The following is a 15,209-nucleotide window of genomic DNA, read 5'->3' as shown; positions in this document are numbered from 1 at the left end:
GTTAACTTATTTTTTAGCACTTTCAATATGTCATGCCACTCCCTCCTGGCTTGCAAGGTTTCTGTTGAGAAGTCATGTATAGTCCTATGGGAGATCATTTTTACGTGTTAAGTTTCTTCTCTTTTGCTGCCATAAAGCTTCTTTGTTTTTCACTTTAATCATTTGATTATAATGTTAAAGTCAGAAACAAAGAAGCTTTAAGGCAGCAAGAATATTGAGTTTATCTCTATTGAGTTTATCTTTCTTGGGGTCCTTTGAGGTTCCTGAATCTGTATGTTCATATCCCTCCCAAGATTTGGGATTTTTTCAAACAGTATTTATTTAAATAAGATTTCTGTCTCTTTGTCTCTCTTCTCCTTTGGATAATCTCATAAATTTTATATTTGTACATTTGATGGTGTCCCATATGTCCCTACACTTTATTCACTCTTTTTTTATCTTTTTTAAATTGCTCTAATTAGCTAATTTCAAATAATCTTTCTTCAAATTCACAATTTCTAATTTTTTGCATGATTGCATCAGCTATTCAAACTATAGAGTTTTTCAATTCTGCCATTGTATCTTCAGCACTAGGATTTCTGTTTGGTTCTTTTCCGCAGTTTCTATATTTTATCAAACTTCTCATTTCATTCATGCATTGTTTTCCTTATTTCTTTTAGTTGTCTATCTGTATTTATTGAACTTCTTTGAGCTTCTTGAAGATGAGCATTTTGAATCCTTTTTCCAGTAATTTGTACATCTCTATTTTGGTGGGGTTGGTTAGTAAAGCCTTGGTTATTTTGGTGGTGTCATGTTTGCTTCATTCTTTGTTATTCATGTAGGCTTGCATTTCTGTCTGCATTTGAAGGAGCTAACTCCTCTTTCACTCTTTATAGAATAGATTTGACAAACTAAAATTTTCTCCTAATAGGTCTGCAGGTTGATAAGATTACCTCTGGGCTCATGATTGAGTGACATTGGATGCAGGTCTTGTGCCTGATAGTGGGTCTACAGTGGAAACTGCAGTTGGCAGGGTTGTTACCAGAGGCTGTGGTTGGTGTGGGTCCCATTTGGTTTCTGGGCAGACTGGACTGTCTCCAGGACCTTGATCTTTGGGTCTGGCTCTGGGATGATGAAGGTCTGCTTCAGGATTCACAGATTGCAGGTCTTTTTCCATGTGCAATGATGGATATGGTTTCCACTGGGTCTCTGGCAGGACTCCTGTTGGATAACTAAATGAGTACCTGTCCTGGCCATACTGTACAAGTTGGTGGCTGAGATGGGCTTAAACTGAGACATAAGATTGTTTCAGGATATACAGCCAAGGCTGAGATCTTTAGCCCTATCTCTGGGGTCATGAATAGGTATGTGTACAGTGGTTTCCTGGGTGAGCAAGCTTGCTTTCAGACTGCAGTTTAAAAAGGTGGGAGCCAATTTATAGGTCCATTTAAAGATCCTCAGTGGGACAGAGGTGAAGGATTCAGCCTGAATGGGCACTGTGGGACATGCCTTCTTGTGAGTGCCCAAGCAGGCCAAGCTTCTCTCAGTCTGAAGACAAAAGGGGTCTGGACCTAAATCCAGTGCCATTTGAGGATCCATTGTGGAACAGAAGTTGGCAAAGCCTGTCAGGGAAACAGACAGACATGTCTCCTGGTGGGATTCCAGCTGGGCAGAATTGCTTCAACACCACAGCTGGGAGGGACTGAAACCAATCTTCAGGGCTATTTTTAAATCTGCTGTGGAACTGATGTTGGCAAGCCTGACCCAGTGGCAGTCGGGGGTGAGAACCCCAACAGATCCCTGTGTGGTCAGGATTGCTCATAGACTGCATCTGAGAGGGGCTAGAGCTGAGATTCAGGGCCCATTTATGGTGTTCTATGGGATGAAGCCCAGAAAGACTGTCCAAGTGCATCTCTAGCAGTTCCTTGCATGGTGGAATAACTTCAGGGCTGTGACAGAAGGGCTGGTGCCTAGAAAGGGTCCCTTCAGAATCTGTTGTGGGATGGAAGTTGTCAAGCCCATTAGCACTGATGAGCTAGTCGCCCTGTGCCATTGGGATTATTCTCAGGCTGTAGTTAAGCAGGGCTACCATCAAGATTCAGGGCCTCTTCAGGACCTACTGTGGGATGGAGGCTGACAGTCTTTAGTGGCACAGATGGATGAGTCTACCAGCAGTTCTTATTGTGGATGGGATTACTCCCAGGCTATGGCAGAGAGGGGCTAGAGCTGAGATAGGGCCCCTTCATGATCTGCTGTAGGACAGAGGCTGCAAGCCTGTCCTGGTGGTATAGATGAGTGAGTCTCTCTCTAGATCCCTGTGTGAGAAATACTAGGCTAGAATTACAGCTAAAGGGAGCTGGAGCCAAGTTACAGGATAGCTTTTGGGTTCACAGACAAAATGGATGGCAAGAAGCAGATGGGTCTATCTGTGAAGCACTAATGTGCATGATTCCTCCCAGCCCTTTGGTGGATGCTTTTGGAAGCAGGCTCAAGGACAAACGGGGCTGTAACTAAACCCTTTGGAAAATGGGTTATTTATGGGTCTGAAGCTGGGTCCATAATTGCTGGGTCTGCCACTTAGGTGCAGGTCTGTACTCTCAAAACAATAATCCCAGATCTTGGGCTCCACTGGGGTTTCACCTCATACCCTAATCCAAGGGCTCCCACAAAGAAATTTTTGATCATGAATGGGTGCAGCATTATTTTTGTGTGTGTGTGGAGTAATACAAGTGGGTGACCACCTATTCTGCCATCTTATCTCATCCCCTAGATATCTGTTTTAATTGCCTCCTCTTTACCCTCTTGGTGAGGGAAGGATTTCATACCTCAAGAGATACCTATAGAGACAGCCAAACACACAGACCCTGCATTGGACAGATGAGATTGATGCATATTTGTTAATCACATAGACTTACAGCCCAGAGGAGGGAGACACCACACACCATGCAGGGCCACATAGGGGTTGCATTTGGGAAAAAAAGTGAACAACCATGGGTATGGGGTGCAGGTTTGGTAATATCAAGAGGGCAGAGTACTCGTTGATACTCTGGAGGATGTGATTGGCTTGTTTGAATAGCTCCACAGGCTGACATGGAACTGAAACTTACTTCTCAGTGATGAGGAAGAACTTGACCTGATCTATTTGATAAGGCAGGTTCTTTGGCTAGGAAACCTTATTTGCAGGAGCAGAGTAGGGAATAATGTTTACTGTAGGGCTATTTATACCCCTTTCAGATGCCCTCAGCTATCACAGAAGCCAATAATATTGGGTCTTAATCTTAGGACTTGCACCATAGTATATTAATGAATCTTAGCTATAGGAAAGGAAGGAAAGATATGAGAATAAAGCTATAGTTGGTTTCTTAAAAGTTGCACTCATTTCAGACAAGAGACAGGATTTCTCGTATTTTTGGGTGGCACAGTGACCTTGCCTTTGTCTGTACTTAGACAAAATTATTAAGTGACCCTACTTTGTCTCATTTTATCATGGTCTCAAAGTAGCCTGAAGTTGGTACTATTTCCAATAGGGGAATAAAATAGCATAGCTCTGAGAGCTGGGCCAAATTCCAAATCTCAGAGGCTGCTATTTTGTTTTTCTTTTTGCAGTTAAAAGGGCCTGTTGGTGCTGGGAAACTAAATCAGATGGGTTGGTCAAGGAAAGTTTTCTGAAAGAGGGATATCAAAGCTCAGCTTTTATCACTAATAAGGAGCCATACACATAGAGAAGAACTGAGGAGAGTAGAGACAGGAGAGGAAGGGAGACAACCTGTGGGAGAGCATTCCTGTCTGAGGGAAACAGCAAGTATGAGCAATGAAACAATTCATCACACCCAAGAGGTGTGAGAAAAACCATCGAGAGCATGGCTCTTTGCTTCAGTGCTCTCTAGGGGTTGGATACGGAGGAAGTACCAGAATCTCAGAACATGGGAAGTAAACTTTTGGAAAGCATCAAAGTGATCCTGATACAGTGGTCCTCCAAGACAGATTGTCCCTCACTGCCTGTACCCTTCCCTCACAGATTTAGTTCAATTATATAGACCTTATATGAAAATCTGAATACTAATTGATGCTTTAATATGACCCTGTATAACACACAACAAAATTGCTTGTCCAAGAATGTTTTACCAACATCCAGGGAGATAGATGGGGTTGTTAGCTAGTGAATGTGCTGTCAGTGGCAGAAGATCAATTATCCTATATATGTTTGTTTTTTCTCTGGAAACTAGATTGTAGTGATTTTTCTAGACCATCTAACATATATTTGAGCAGGGTCTGCATTTCCATTTAATAGTGAAGTATTCCTAGGATATGAGTTTTATCATTCCAACCATCTGTTCATATCCAGTTCATGCATTTGAACACTATTACAATAGTTGGTTTGAAGACACCATTGCTACCAACTGGGAATTTAATATGCCAACACAGGAAAATATTAACGATGATAAACAGCTCAGACAGCAGAGAATAATGGTTACAAGCATGGACTCTGAAGCCAGACAGCCTAGGTTCAAATGACAACACTACCACTTTCTAGTTGTATCCCTGTTAGGTACATTACTTAGCTTACATGCCTCAATTTTCTCACCAACAAATTGGGATAATACTAGTACCTACCTCAAAGGTTTATTGGGAAGAATAAAATATATAGTAATTTCTTAGACCTGACACAGGATAACACTATGTAAGACCTACCTTTGTAATGATGATTACAACTATGTATTGGAAAAGAAAAAAAAGGTAATTAATACAGTATTCCTATAGTTGATGAGTTAATTATGTACTAACCAGTATATGTAAATGTTCACAGATCTTATTGAGGAATAATTCCTATCACTTATGGTTCTATACAGGGCCTCTCCTCTTCCTACAATGTCAATCACATAATAAATCAGTTTTTAGCAAAATCTGAAACTATGCATTTAATTTAAAATATTTTTTTCCTTTCTGCTTGGTATGTCTGATTCATTCAAGCCTACTGTAGATAACAATTTTAATACATTCTGTTACTGAGCTTTTTGGACTTTGCCTAAAGAATACACTAAGAGTCTCAGATCTTTAATTGAGGCAACCGTATTTAGTACCACTGAAATAAGTGTGAAAACAGCTTGATCATGCAAAGCTTGACATGAAGAAAACACCTGCCTGGTGTTAATAAGATACATGAATTTCAGACAACAGAAAACCAAAGAAAATTACCACTTTGTCTATCTTGGTAAAATACCAACAGAATTCTCATTATTTTCGTGACATTCAGAAGTTTATTTGAATTTCTATGAAATGTGAACAGAAAAAATCATATGGATTATGGGCTCATGGCAGGTGAGGGTTTTTAAAATATTGCTGAATTTTTATCCATACTATCAGATTTATTAAGACAAAATAAAAGAAAAAATAAGGAAAAAGTAAATATCTGTTTTGTTCTGGCTGTTCATTAGAACAAACCAGAGTGATCTGAGGATGAATTTCAAGTATCTTAATAGGCCTGGATGTATTGGACATTAGTGTAAACAAACATACCCACTTCTCTTAAAGTTCAGGGTCTCAATAGAAATATGTTGAAAGTTCCTATCAATTGGCACTTTTATGCATAAGAGAAAACCTTTTACTTTCACAAACCTACTTTAGTTGTTTAAGAAAAGGAAAAATCTTAGTAATAATAATACAACGGTCATTAAAGGAATAACTTAGTGCAAATACCATCTTCTGATACTCACCCCTCAGAGTCTTGATCCTAGGCTGTGACATTATCAGAGTTTGCATTGGTCACCAAACAGCTTTGACATGGTATTACCTAAATCACTGCATTATTACAAGCAGAACTGAAAAACTACAACTTCTTTTTTTTCAGTGAAGTAAGGAAATTCATCCTCCAAGAGGTTGAGAGCATCATTAAGAAAAAAGAAGTTATTCTTGTGTTTGTTGCCAAATTTATACAAGATTTATACAACCCCAATATCATATGCACTGAATTATCAGTGGTTTTTGTTTGCTTGCTTCTTTGCTTGTTTGTTTAACACATACAGAATAAATTATCTTGTTAGACTGCTTTCTATTTCTAATGGACATGTGTACACATAATTTTTTGGAAGCAAAGTTATACCTTGTTTCCCTCCTGGTTATTTATTTTACCTAAAAAAATCTTAGTACCTACACCAAAAGATAGTTAATATTCATGCATAGTCAGCATTTAGTTGACTGTGATAAATTGTCAAAAGAAAGGATAATTGAAATCTATTGTACTGCCAAATCTAATTCAATATTCTGTGCTTAAACTTATATTGTGTCTTACAGTTGGCCATAAGTGCTAATAGACCAACTGAAGATATTTTAATTTTAATTTCTTTCATCTTTCCAAAGATTTTCATAACTTAAAACACTGTATGAATAGTACTTTACAGTTTGTAAGCACTTTGACATAAATTGTCACTTTTGATCTTCCCAATATCCTTATGGGAATGAGAGGTTATAGAATTATGAAAGATTTTATTATTCTCACTTTATATATTAATAAATTGGGAATCAATCTTCATATTCTTAAGGAAATGCAGGTAATCAGCTCTAGAAAAATTAAAAGTCTAGAATTTCAAAGTTTGTTGCATGTATTGCATTGCACTGAGAAAACCCATTACCTTTTATCCACAATAACCCCTCCTGTCTCCTTGCTGCCCTGTGTCCATGTCATTCTCTCTACTGTTTCTGGAACTTTGAATGTTTTTCTTCACTTCCCTTACTCCTTTTATGCACCCTGTCTTGAATGTCCCTGCTTCTCTCAAATACCTAAATCCTGCTCATCTCTCAAGGTCTAGCATAAGTTTCATCCCCTCCAGGAAGTCTTCCAGCCCCCACTGTTCTTACTTAACAAATATAGCATTTATGGGAATTTATTAAGTTCTTAAGTGTTTAATTTATGTTCATCTAAATTCTCCTACCAGATTATAAGCACCTGAGAACAGAGACAGAGTCTTATACTTCTTTGAAACTCACAACATTCTAGCACTGGATATAGATATAATAAATGCTTGCTAAATATTTGGTTATTGTTTAATTACCCAGTGGAGACAATGCCGAAACATATCTCATCTTCCTTATCTGCATTTCCATCCATGTGGCTTGTAATTTAGCCTATATAATCACTTACTATGGTGGAGTTCAGTGTGGGTTTTTTCAATACGTTCATACATCAATTGACCCTAACAATTTCTAACTGTCAATGATGCCCAGTCATATGACCTAGGGGATCAAATTAACTACACATGCCTGATGGATTCCCTGAATAGAGTAAACATTTGGGGCATATATCAGCATTGAGAACAGGAACAGGAGACATTGTGCTGTGATTGCGTTTCTATAGAATTACATTAGCATTACCCATTCTGCTAGTCATAATTTCTCAGCAGATCGGGGATATCTATCAATAGTATTTCCTGTGATATAGCACATGAAAATGCATTCCATTATTCATTAGAAGTGTTGCTGATCAAGCATATTATCCTTATAAACTTACTTTTTAAGAAAGAAATGTTTATGTGAAAATAACATACTTAAGAGTCATTATGTGAAAAAAGGATGTCAATGTATGACAGTTTGACTCTTCTGAAATGTAAGTTAATCAAATAACTGCTTTTGTTCATATTTTAAGGTGAATTTGGAGAAGTCTGTAGTGGACGTTTGAAGACACCAGGGAAAAGAGAGATCCCAGTTGCCATTAAAACTTTGAAAGGTGGCCACATGGATCGGCAAAGAAGAGATTTTCTAAGGGAAGCTAGTATCATGGGCCAGTTTGACCATCCAAATATCATTCGCCTAGAAGGTGTTGTCACAAAAAGTAAGTTACTGAGTTTCTTCATTACTTCTTTCACACACCTATCTCAGTTTTTTTTTAAGAAAAGGAAAAATCTTCATAATAATACCACAGTCATTAAAGGAATAACTTAGTTTAGATATCATCACCCCCTCAGAGTCTTGATCCTAGGCTGTGACATTATCAGAGTTTGCATTGGTCACCAAACAGCTTTGACATGGTATTACCTGCAAATCATTCCTAACATAACTTGAAGTAATGAATCAAGAGTAAAGGGTTATGTGTTTTTGTTTTGTTTTGTTTTGTTTTTTGAAATGTCAATAGTAACAGAACAAACACTTTCAGTGTTTTGGGTCATTAAGGTAAAATATTTCTGTTTAGAAATAAATGTCGTATACAAATATAAAATGCTTTACCTGGAGTAAAACTTATAAACAAAAATTCTGCATAGAACCTATATAAATGGCAGTAGAAGTAAATTATTATAATTTATATAAAATGAAAAAAGTTTACAATTCCTCAAGTAAAAATTCTTCTTTCACAGAAATAATGGAACCAAGTTTATTCCTTTGAAAGGAAATATTTTCAAAAATCCAAAATTAGCAATATACTCTAAGAAACAGATTGCTATATATTCACTTTCATTTGAATAATGATAGGGCATAAAATATGACAATATTTCTCATTATTTTATTCGCTAAGAATTATAACATATAAAATCCAATACAGATTTGGCCTTTTAAAAATAACTTCAATCTTTGAGAGAGGCATTTTTCTTTCATAAAAATACATTTATTTTAAAATCTTTTAAATAAAATTGAAACTTTGTGTCATATTTGGAAGCAGGAAAGCATAAAAGCTTACTAAAGAGATGCAATTGACTCTGTGTCTGAAACTCCCTAAGTCCTTCTCACAAGGCATTGTCCAACATGCTAGTCAAAATGAATAGATTACTGACAGCTATAAAAGTTTGGAAGACAGAAAAGAATGCTTCTGGTGACAGATGTTGCAGTGGACTATTACTTTAGTGTCCTTAATGGAGCCTTTCAGTGTTCACGTCATTGTATAGTTTTTTCCCACGTTGATTCTGGGCTTTTCTATGTAACAAACTTTGGCCAATGGGACAGGAGCAAGTGTGATGCAAGTGAAGGCATCTTACATGTTTGTACGTTGGAGCTTGTCCTCTTGCAACACTCTTTCCTGGAACCCAGTCTCTATGCCTAATGAAGGCAATCCATAAGATGAAGCCACATGCAGTACTGCAAAGAAAAGAACTGAGGTGATCCAGCCAATATCCACATGTGAACTCCAAGCAGAATGTCAGCACTGAATGCAGCCTTGTGAGTGAACCATCTCTGATGTTACAACTCCACTACCACTGCTGTTAGATAGCTATAGCTGTGGTTGACACCTTGTGCAGGAAAGGAACCATGCACCTCCATCCCATCAACCCATAAATCACAAAAGATGATTAAATGGTTGTTGTTTTAAGCCACTAAGTTTCAGATGGTTTGTTGCACAGCAATAGATAACCAAACAGATGGACCCCAGTTAGAATTCTGCTCCTGCCACTTAAGAATTATGCAGCTATGGGTAAATTATTTAACATCTCTATCCTTTACTTCCATGTCTGTAAAATGGGACAGGAATGCTGTAAGAATTAAATTTGTCAATGTGTAATACATTTAGCACCCTTTGTGCGTCATTGTAAACCACATTCAATGATATTCTTTATTGGGACTATATGTGCTAGCACTTTATATGTATATGTTACCATTTCATTCTCACAGCAACCCTAATTGATATCATTATCTACATTTTATGGATGAGAAACGAAGGCCCAGGCAGGTTAACTAACCCACATAAGGACCTTTAACCTACAGTATGTGGCATGACCGGTGTTCAAAATGAAGTCTGTCTCACTTTAAAACCCACCCCCCCCCTTTTTTTTTTTTTGCTTTTGGTATATCCCTTTGAATGAGTTTTATACTTTAATTATCTTATTTGAATTGAACAACATTAAATAAATAACAATCTGAATTAAATAACATAATTCTGCCTTTCAGAGTAGGAAAAAAATATTGGGGTAGAGTGATGTTAATTGCCCCTAAAATATAAAATTTGGAAAGAGCCAACTATGCCATAATACCTGGTAAAGATTATGACCTTTAAACAGAGAGACAGAGAGAAGAAATAGATGTTAATTATTTCTTTCATATTTTCTGACTTCCTTGTTATTAATTTAACATGAACATTTCAAGTTATTCCTTCTGTATTATATATCTCTGTCAGGCAAAAGATAATTTTCAAGTTGGGTTATGAACCCTTGCAGAACATTTTAAATCACAATTTAAGCATGATGTTGAAGTGCTCTGATGTGTGTTTATGCATGAAACATCTGGAAATGAGCGTCCAACAATAAATTAAAAGGTTTAAAAAGTGTCATATCTTTATTTTCTTACTTTAATAAATCAAATTATGCCTTTTTCCTATATTCCTATGTGCTTTATTCACATATTCTTATATGTGCATTACACATATATCATTTCTCAATCACAGACACACACACACACACACACACACACACAAAGGAAAAAAAGATGTATATCCCTGTGAAATAGTGAGAATCATTTATCCTACATCAACTAAATATGTTTAATAAGATATTCTGTGGTACTTGCCTGCCAGTTTGAAATGGTTTATTTCACATAAGCATCCAACATAGTGATTGCTTTACAACTCTAAGAATCTCATCTAGAAATGAGACCAGTGACCTCTACTTAGCCACATTTATATGATCTACAAGTCAAGGTTTTTGTTCCATTTCTTAAAAAAAAGAAATAAAATAAAAATCTCATATCTGTTATAGGAAAACGGATTGAGAAAGGGTAGATTCAGTATACTGTTGAGTGGCAATCACCATTATAGCATTAACTTGTTAGAGTGAGCCCCATATAGGGTGGTGTGGAGCTACCAAGGTGGGTTGTAGAGATGGAGAAGGGAATAATCCTCACAAAGATAAATGGGCAGGTTTATATTGTTATCATCTTGACTCAAGTGCTATGGGACTGTTAGAAGAAAGCCAATAAATAAATGAGTGCCTCATTCCCATAAATTCATGGTAATTATTCCAAGATTACCCTTAAGTAGCTAAGAGATAGCTAGCAATTAATGCTCCCAAAGGACTACCCACTGCATAAAAGATAATACTGATGAAGATAAAGATGCAGTATAGGCTTATAAGGGCATGTTTGTAGAGTATCCTGGGATTCTGAGAAATAAATTCATAGACTCTCAGTTGAAAGTAATTCAAAATCTAGACCAAAATCTTCATCAGATTCTTTTACAAATTCTTAATATGCATATTTTTTATCTCATATAGGATTTATCTCTGAGAGACAAGTGTTATAAAGTTCTTGGGAACACTTTGGCTCTCTTTCATATTTGGGCATTATTTTAAACTTAAAAGTTAAATGATTAAAAGCTGTATTATCCAAAAAAATGTGTTTGATAAGAGTTGAACCTATTTGTTTGATATGCATCACAATTTCATTAACCTGTTAAGATACAAGTGATATAAAAAGAGATTGATTGACCTATAACCATATGCTTAGTACATACTTTTTCTCCAAGAAGCAAATAGAAGCCATAAGTTAGAGGACAGACTTGTAGCCATTAATAGCACAGATAATAGCAATTTGTAACAGATAACACATACACCGGTGTCATTAACTATATAACCAACAGAGAAAGAGCTACAGTTCTACAAAAAGGCAAGAACTGTGGTTTAACGATGAAGAAACACTGTGCAGTAACCACACTTCAGAATACTGGGCCCTGCAGTTTGAATTTATGATGATGGAAGAACCAAAAAGAGAAAAAATGAAGTGCCTACCTCCCAGCTTAGACAGCAACAACTAAATTTAGATATGCCAACTGTATCTAAAATAAATCCTAAATCCAGTAAAGAGCAATAGAAACCAATCAGGGTAGCAAACAAATTCCCAAACATAATTTCATTTCATAAAAATATTCCCTAAATATTCCATGAGACAGGATTGAAGTTATAACAGAAAGTGCTGCGCTTGCTCAAAACCCCCTTTAGTACTCAAGAATATTGTGGGTTCCTTCTGGAGAGGCATAGTGGGTCCACATGGGATCTGGGTAAGAGAGTAGATTCAAGCCAGCCAAATACATTTTAGTACTTGCACAAAAACTGCTTCTCTGGTTCCATAATTTTGTTCTGCTTGTTAAGTAATAGGCATTCCCCAAAATTTCTGCTACTGTATTACTGTATTAGCTATGACATCTGCTGCTCTACCTGGTTATATTTGGGCCGGTCCTATAACCACTTTGGGCCTTAATTTTCACCACCACACACAAAAAAATGAAAAGTGCAAATTAGACTAGAAAACATTAAAGGTCACATTTACCTTTAATATTTTGTGATTCCATTTTGTTTTTAAAAGAAGAGTCATGAGATGTTGGTGAGGAAAATTTGTGCCAGTAATAACTTATCACTCCACCTCCAACTTTATTATAACTTCAGGTACGTATTGATGACCCAATAAGAAAATAGAAAAGTTCAGGAAGAAACAAGCAAAGAAAAAAACAGTGCCTTTGATAAAGTTTTCAACTTATAATTTGTAAAGTAGAAAAGTTGTAGGTAAAATTTTTCTGTAAGTAAAGTCAAGGTTGGGATATGTATAATATACATTATATGGGGTAAAATATTCTGTATGTCTGATTTTACTGATATACATTAGATTTTTTTTACCCCTGAGGTTCAGCTCCTCTGCTAGTTAAGGTAGGTTAAGAGTCTATTGGTTTTTGTTCTTCCCCCAAACCCAAGAAACATTTACTGAGTATGAACAGGTATTAGGCCCTATTCCTGATTAAAACCTAGTGATAGAGAAAAGAAGACTCAGTGCTCTTGAGTAGCTTATTTGTTGGCGCCAGTCCACTGGAAGCAACAAATAAGTATGTCATTATTTCCCAATATGGTGTGGCATGTGCTGTTTTGGCTATAATTATTCAATAATTTTTTAATTTATTCATTCAGCAAATATTTATTTAGTGTCCATTTTTCTAGTCATCTTTTTTTTTGTTTGTTTGTTTGTTTGAGATGAAGTTTCACTCTGTCACCCAGGTTGGAGTGCAGTGGCACGATCTTGACTCACTGCAACCTCCACCTCCCAGGTTCAAGCAAGTAGCTGGGATCACAGGTGTATGCCACCAAGTCCAGCTAATTTTTGTATTTTTAGTAGAGACAGGGTTTTACCATATTGGCCAGGCTAGTCTCGAACTCCCAACCTCAAGTGATCCACCTACCTCGGCCTCCCAAAGTGCTGGGATTACAGGCATGAGCCACAGCGCCTGGCCTCTTGTCTCTGTTAATACAGTAATGAAAAAAGACAGAACTAACTGCTAGAGGAGACAAAAAGAAATCTAAATATTTAAATGTAACTTTAGGTAAAGAGCAAAAACCTGAATGCGGGGAGGGAGCAAACCATGCCTAGGTGTGATAGAAGAGTATTCTAGAGAGAGGAAACCACTAGTTCCATACTTTTGTTTTAAGAAAGAATTTGGCATGTTAGAGGAGCACTTAATAAGCAAAGTAATAAGTGTGGATTACATAGTGAAAGGAGAAACTAGGGGCAGACAAAATATAAGGAGGCTAGTGTAGTAATTCAAGTAAAAAATAAGGAGAAAATAGAGTAAAGAAGTCAAGAGAAAAAGAAAGGGATAGATTCTAGATCTATTTCCTAGGTGAAATTAAGACACTTTAGTGACTGCTTGATTGTATAGGGGGAATGAGAATGATGGGACAGTTTCAAATGACTTCCAAGTGAATGGTTTCTATAAGTAAAAAGATGGAGAGGGAATTCTGGAGAAATAACAGATCTAGAGGGAAAATAATGAATTCTTATTTGGACATGCTACGTTTTAGGTGTCTGGGACATTTACTTAAAGACTTCCAGAATGTCCCTGGAGCCTGAGGGGGCTGCAGGTTCAAAATAAGGAGAACTCGATAGATGGCTGATGGTTGGTAGTTGAAGTCATAGGGAGGATGAGATTACCCAGAAGATTGAGGAGAACTAGCATTAAGAGGCCAACTGAAGAAGAGAAGTGTATGAAAAAGACAGAGGAGCAACCTGAAAAGCAAAGGACAGGTTTCTAAGAGTGAGAGAGAGGTCAATAGAATAAAATGAGCTGAGAAACCAACTTAGATGGATTGAGAAGCATCCATTGGATAGAGCAGAGGGCACAGCTCATGAAGCATATCATGGGAGTGGAGGCCAGATGGCAATGGATTTAGAGTGAGATATGTGCACACTGCAATCAGATTCAAAGATGTTAAAATGCAGATTAGATTGTGTTGATTCCTTACTTAAATTCCAAATGTTCAGCATTTTTCAGTTAATCATTCATCTAAGTAATATTTATGAACTGCCTAGCTACTACATACTGGACACTTTCTTTCTTTCTTTCTTTCTTTCTTTCTTTCTTTCTTTCTTTCTTTCTTTCTTTCTTTCTTTTTCTTTCTTTCTTTCCCTATTTTTTGAGAGACAGCCTCCCTCTGTTGCCTAGGCTGGAGGGCAGTCGCAAGATCTGGGCTCACTGCAACCTCTGCCTCCCTGGTTCAAGCGATTCTCCTGCGGCAGCCTCCTGAGTAGCTGGGACTACAGGCACATACCACCATGCCTGCCTAATTTTTGTATTTTTGGTAGAGATAGGGTTTCACCGTGTTGGCCAGACTGGTCTCAAACTCCTGACCTCAAGTGATCCACCTGTCTTGGCCACCAGAAGTGCTAGGATTACAGGCATGAGCCACCACACCTGCCATTCCGGGCACTTTTCTAAGCATTAGGTGTTCAGTGGTGAATAAGAAAGCCAAAGTGCCTGTCATCCTGGGTCAGGTCCCTGAGTCTACCTCCTCTGGTTTCACTGTTCACCATTCTTCTTGAATCCTAGATTGCATTCATGATGAATGACAATGGTGTCTCCAAACTTGCTCCTCATTTCTCCCAGGTTTCTCTTCTTTTTCTAAATCTCCAAGGAGCTGGAAGACAATGTCCCAGGCTGATCCTAAATGGGTACAAAAGTAAATGATTCTGATATGAAAAGGATTGTGGCATCTATACCACTCAGCTTCCTTTTAAGACTGGAGTTAGCAGTCTTCCTTTATTTCAATGATGTGAGAAGCAAGCTCATTTGCTGTGGACAGCAGGACTGAGGACTGAGATGCTTATGAATGTTTGAAGTAGCTCCCGTGAAGAATGTGAAAGAAAGCTGACCAGGAACTAATAGAAAGATTAAGGACATCACTGAGGATTCAGGAACCTGGAAATCATGACAGAAGCTGCTGCCCCAAAAAGCACTGTTATTAATTAGGGAAAGAGTTATAGGATGAAAATGGGAAGAGATT

The 15,209-nt window shown here is 37.3% G+C and overlaps 1 protein-coding gene across 16 annotated transcripts in view; it reads left to right on the top strand.

The window, feature by feature from the left end:
• Positions 1–15,209, top strand: part of EPHA6 (EPH receptor A6) — a 965,948-nt gene that overhangs the window by 743,353 nt on the left and 207,386 nt on the right. For all 16 annotated transcript variants that reach the window (XR_008523481.2, XM_063721671.1, XM_063721674.1 and 13 more), the window contains one exon: positions 7,619–7,804. Coding sequence is in view for 15 of the 16 variants with exons in the window: in XM_063721671.1 (XP_063577741.1) it covers positions 7,619–7,804 (186 nt within the window). In the remaining variant the exon portion in view is untranslated. The remainder of the gene's footprint in view (positions 1–7,618; positions 7,805–15,209) is intronic.

This window comes from Pongo abelii, chromosome 2, assembly GCF_028885655.2.
Source record: "Pongo abelii isolate AG06213 chromosome 2, NHGRI_mPonAbe1-v2.0_pri, whole genome shotgun sequence".
Lineage (NCBI taxonomy): Eukaryota > Metazoa > Chordata > Mammalia > Primates > Hominidae > Pongo > Pongo abelii.
The sequence above is the reverse complement of the archived record's forward strand: the minus strand, read 5'-3'. Positions and strand labels throughout refer to the sequence as shown.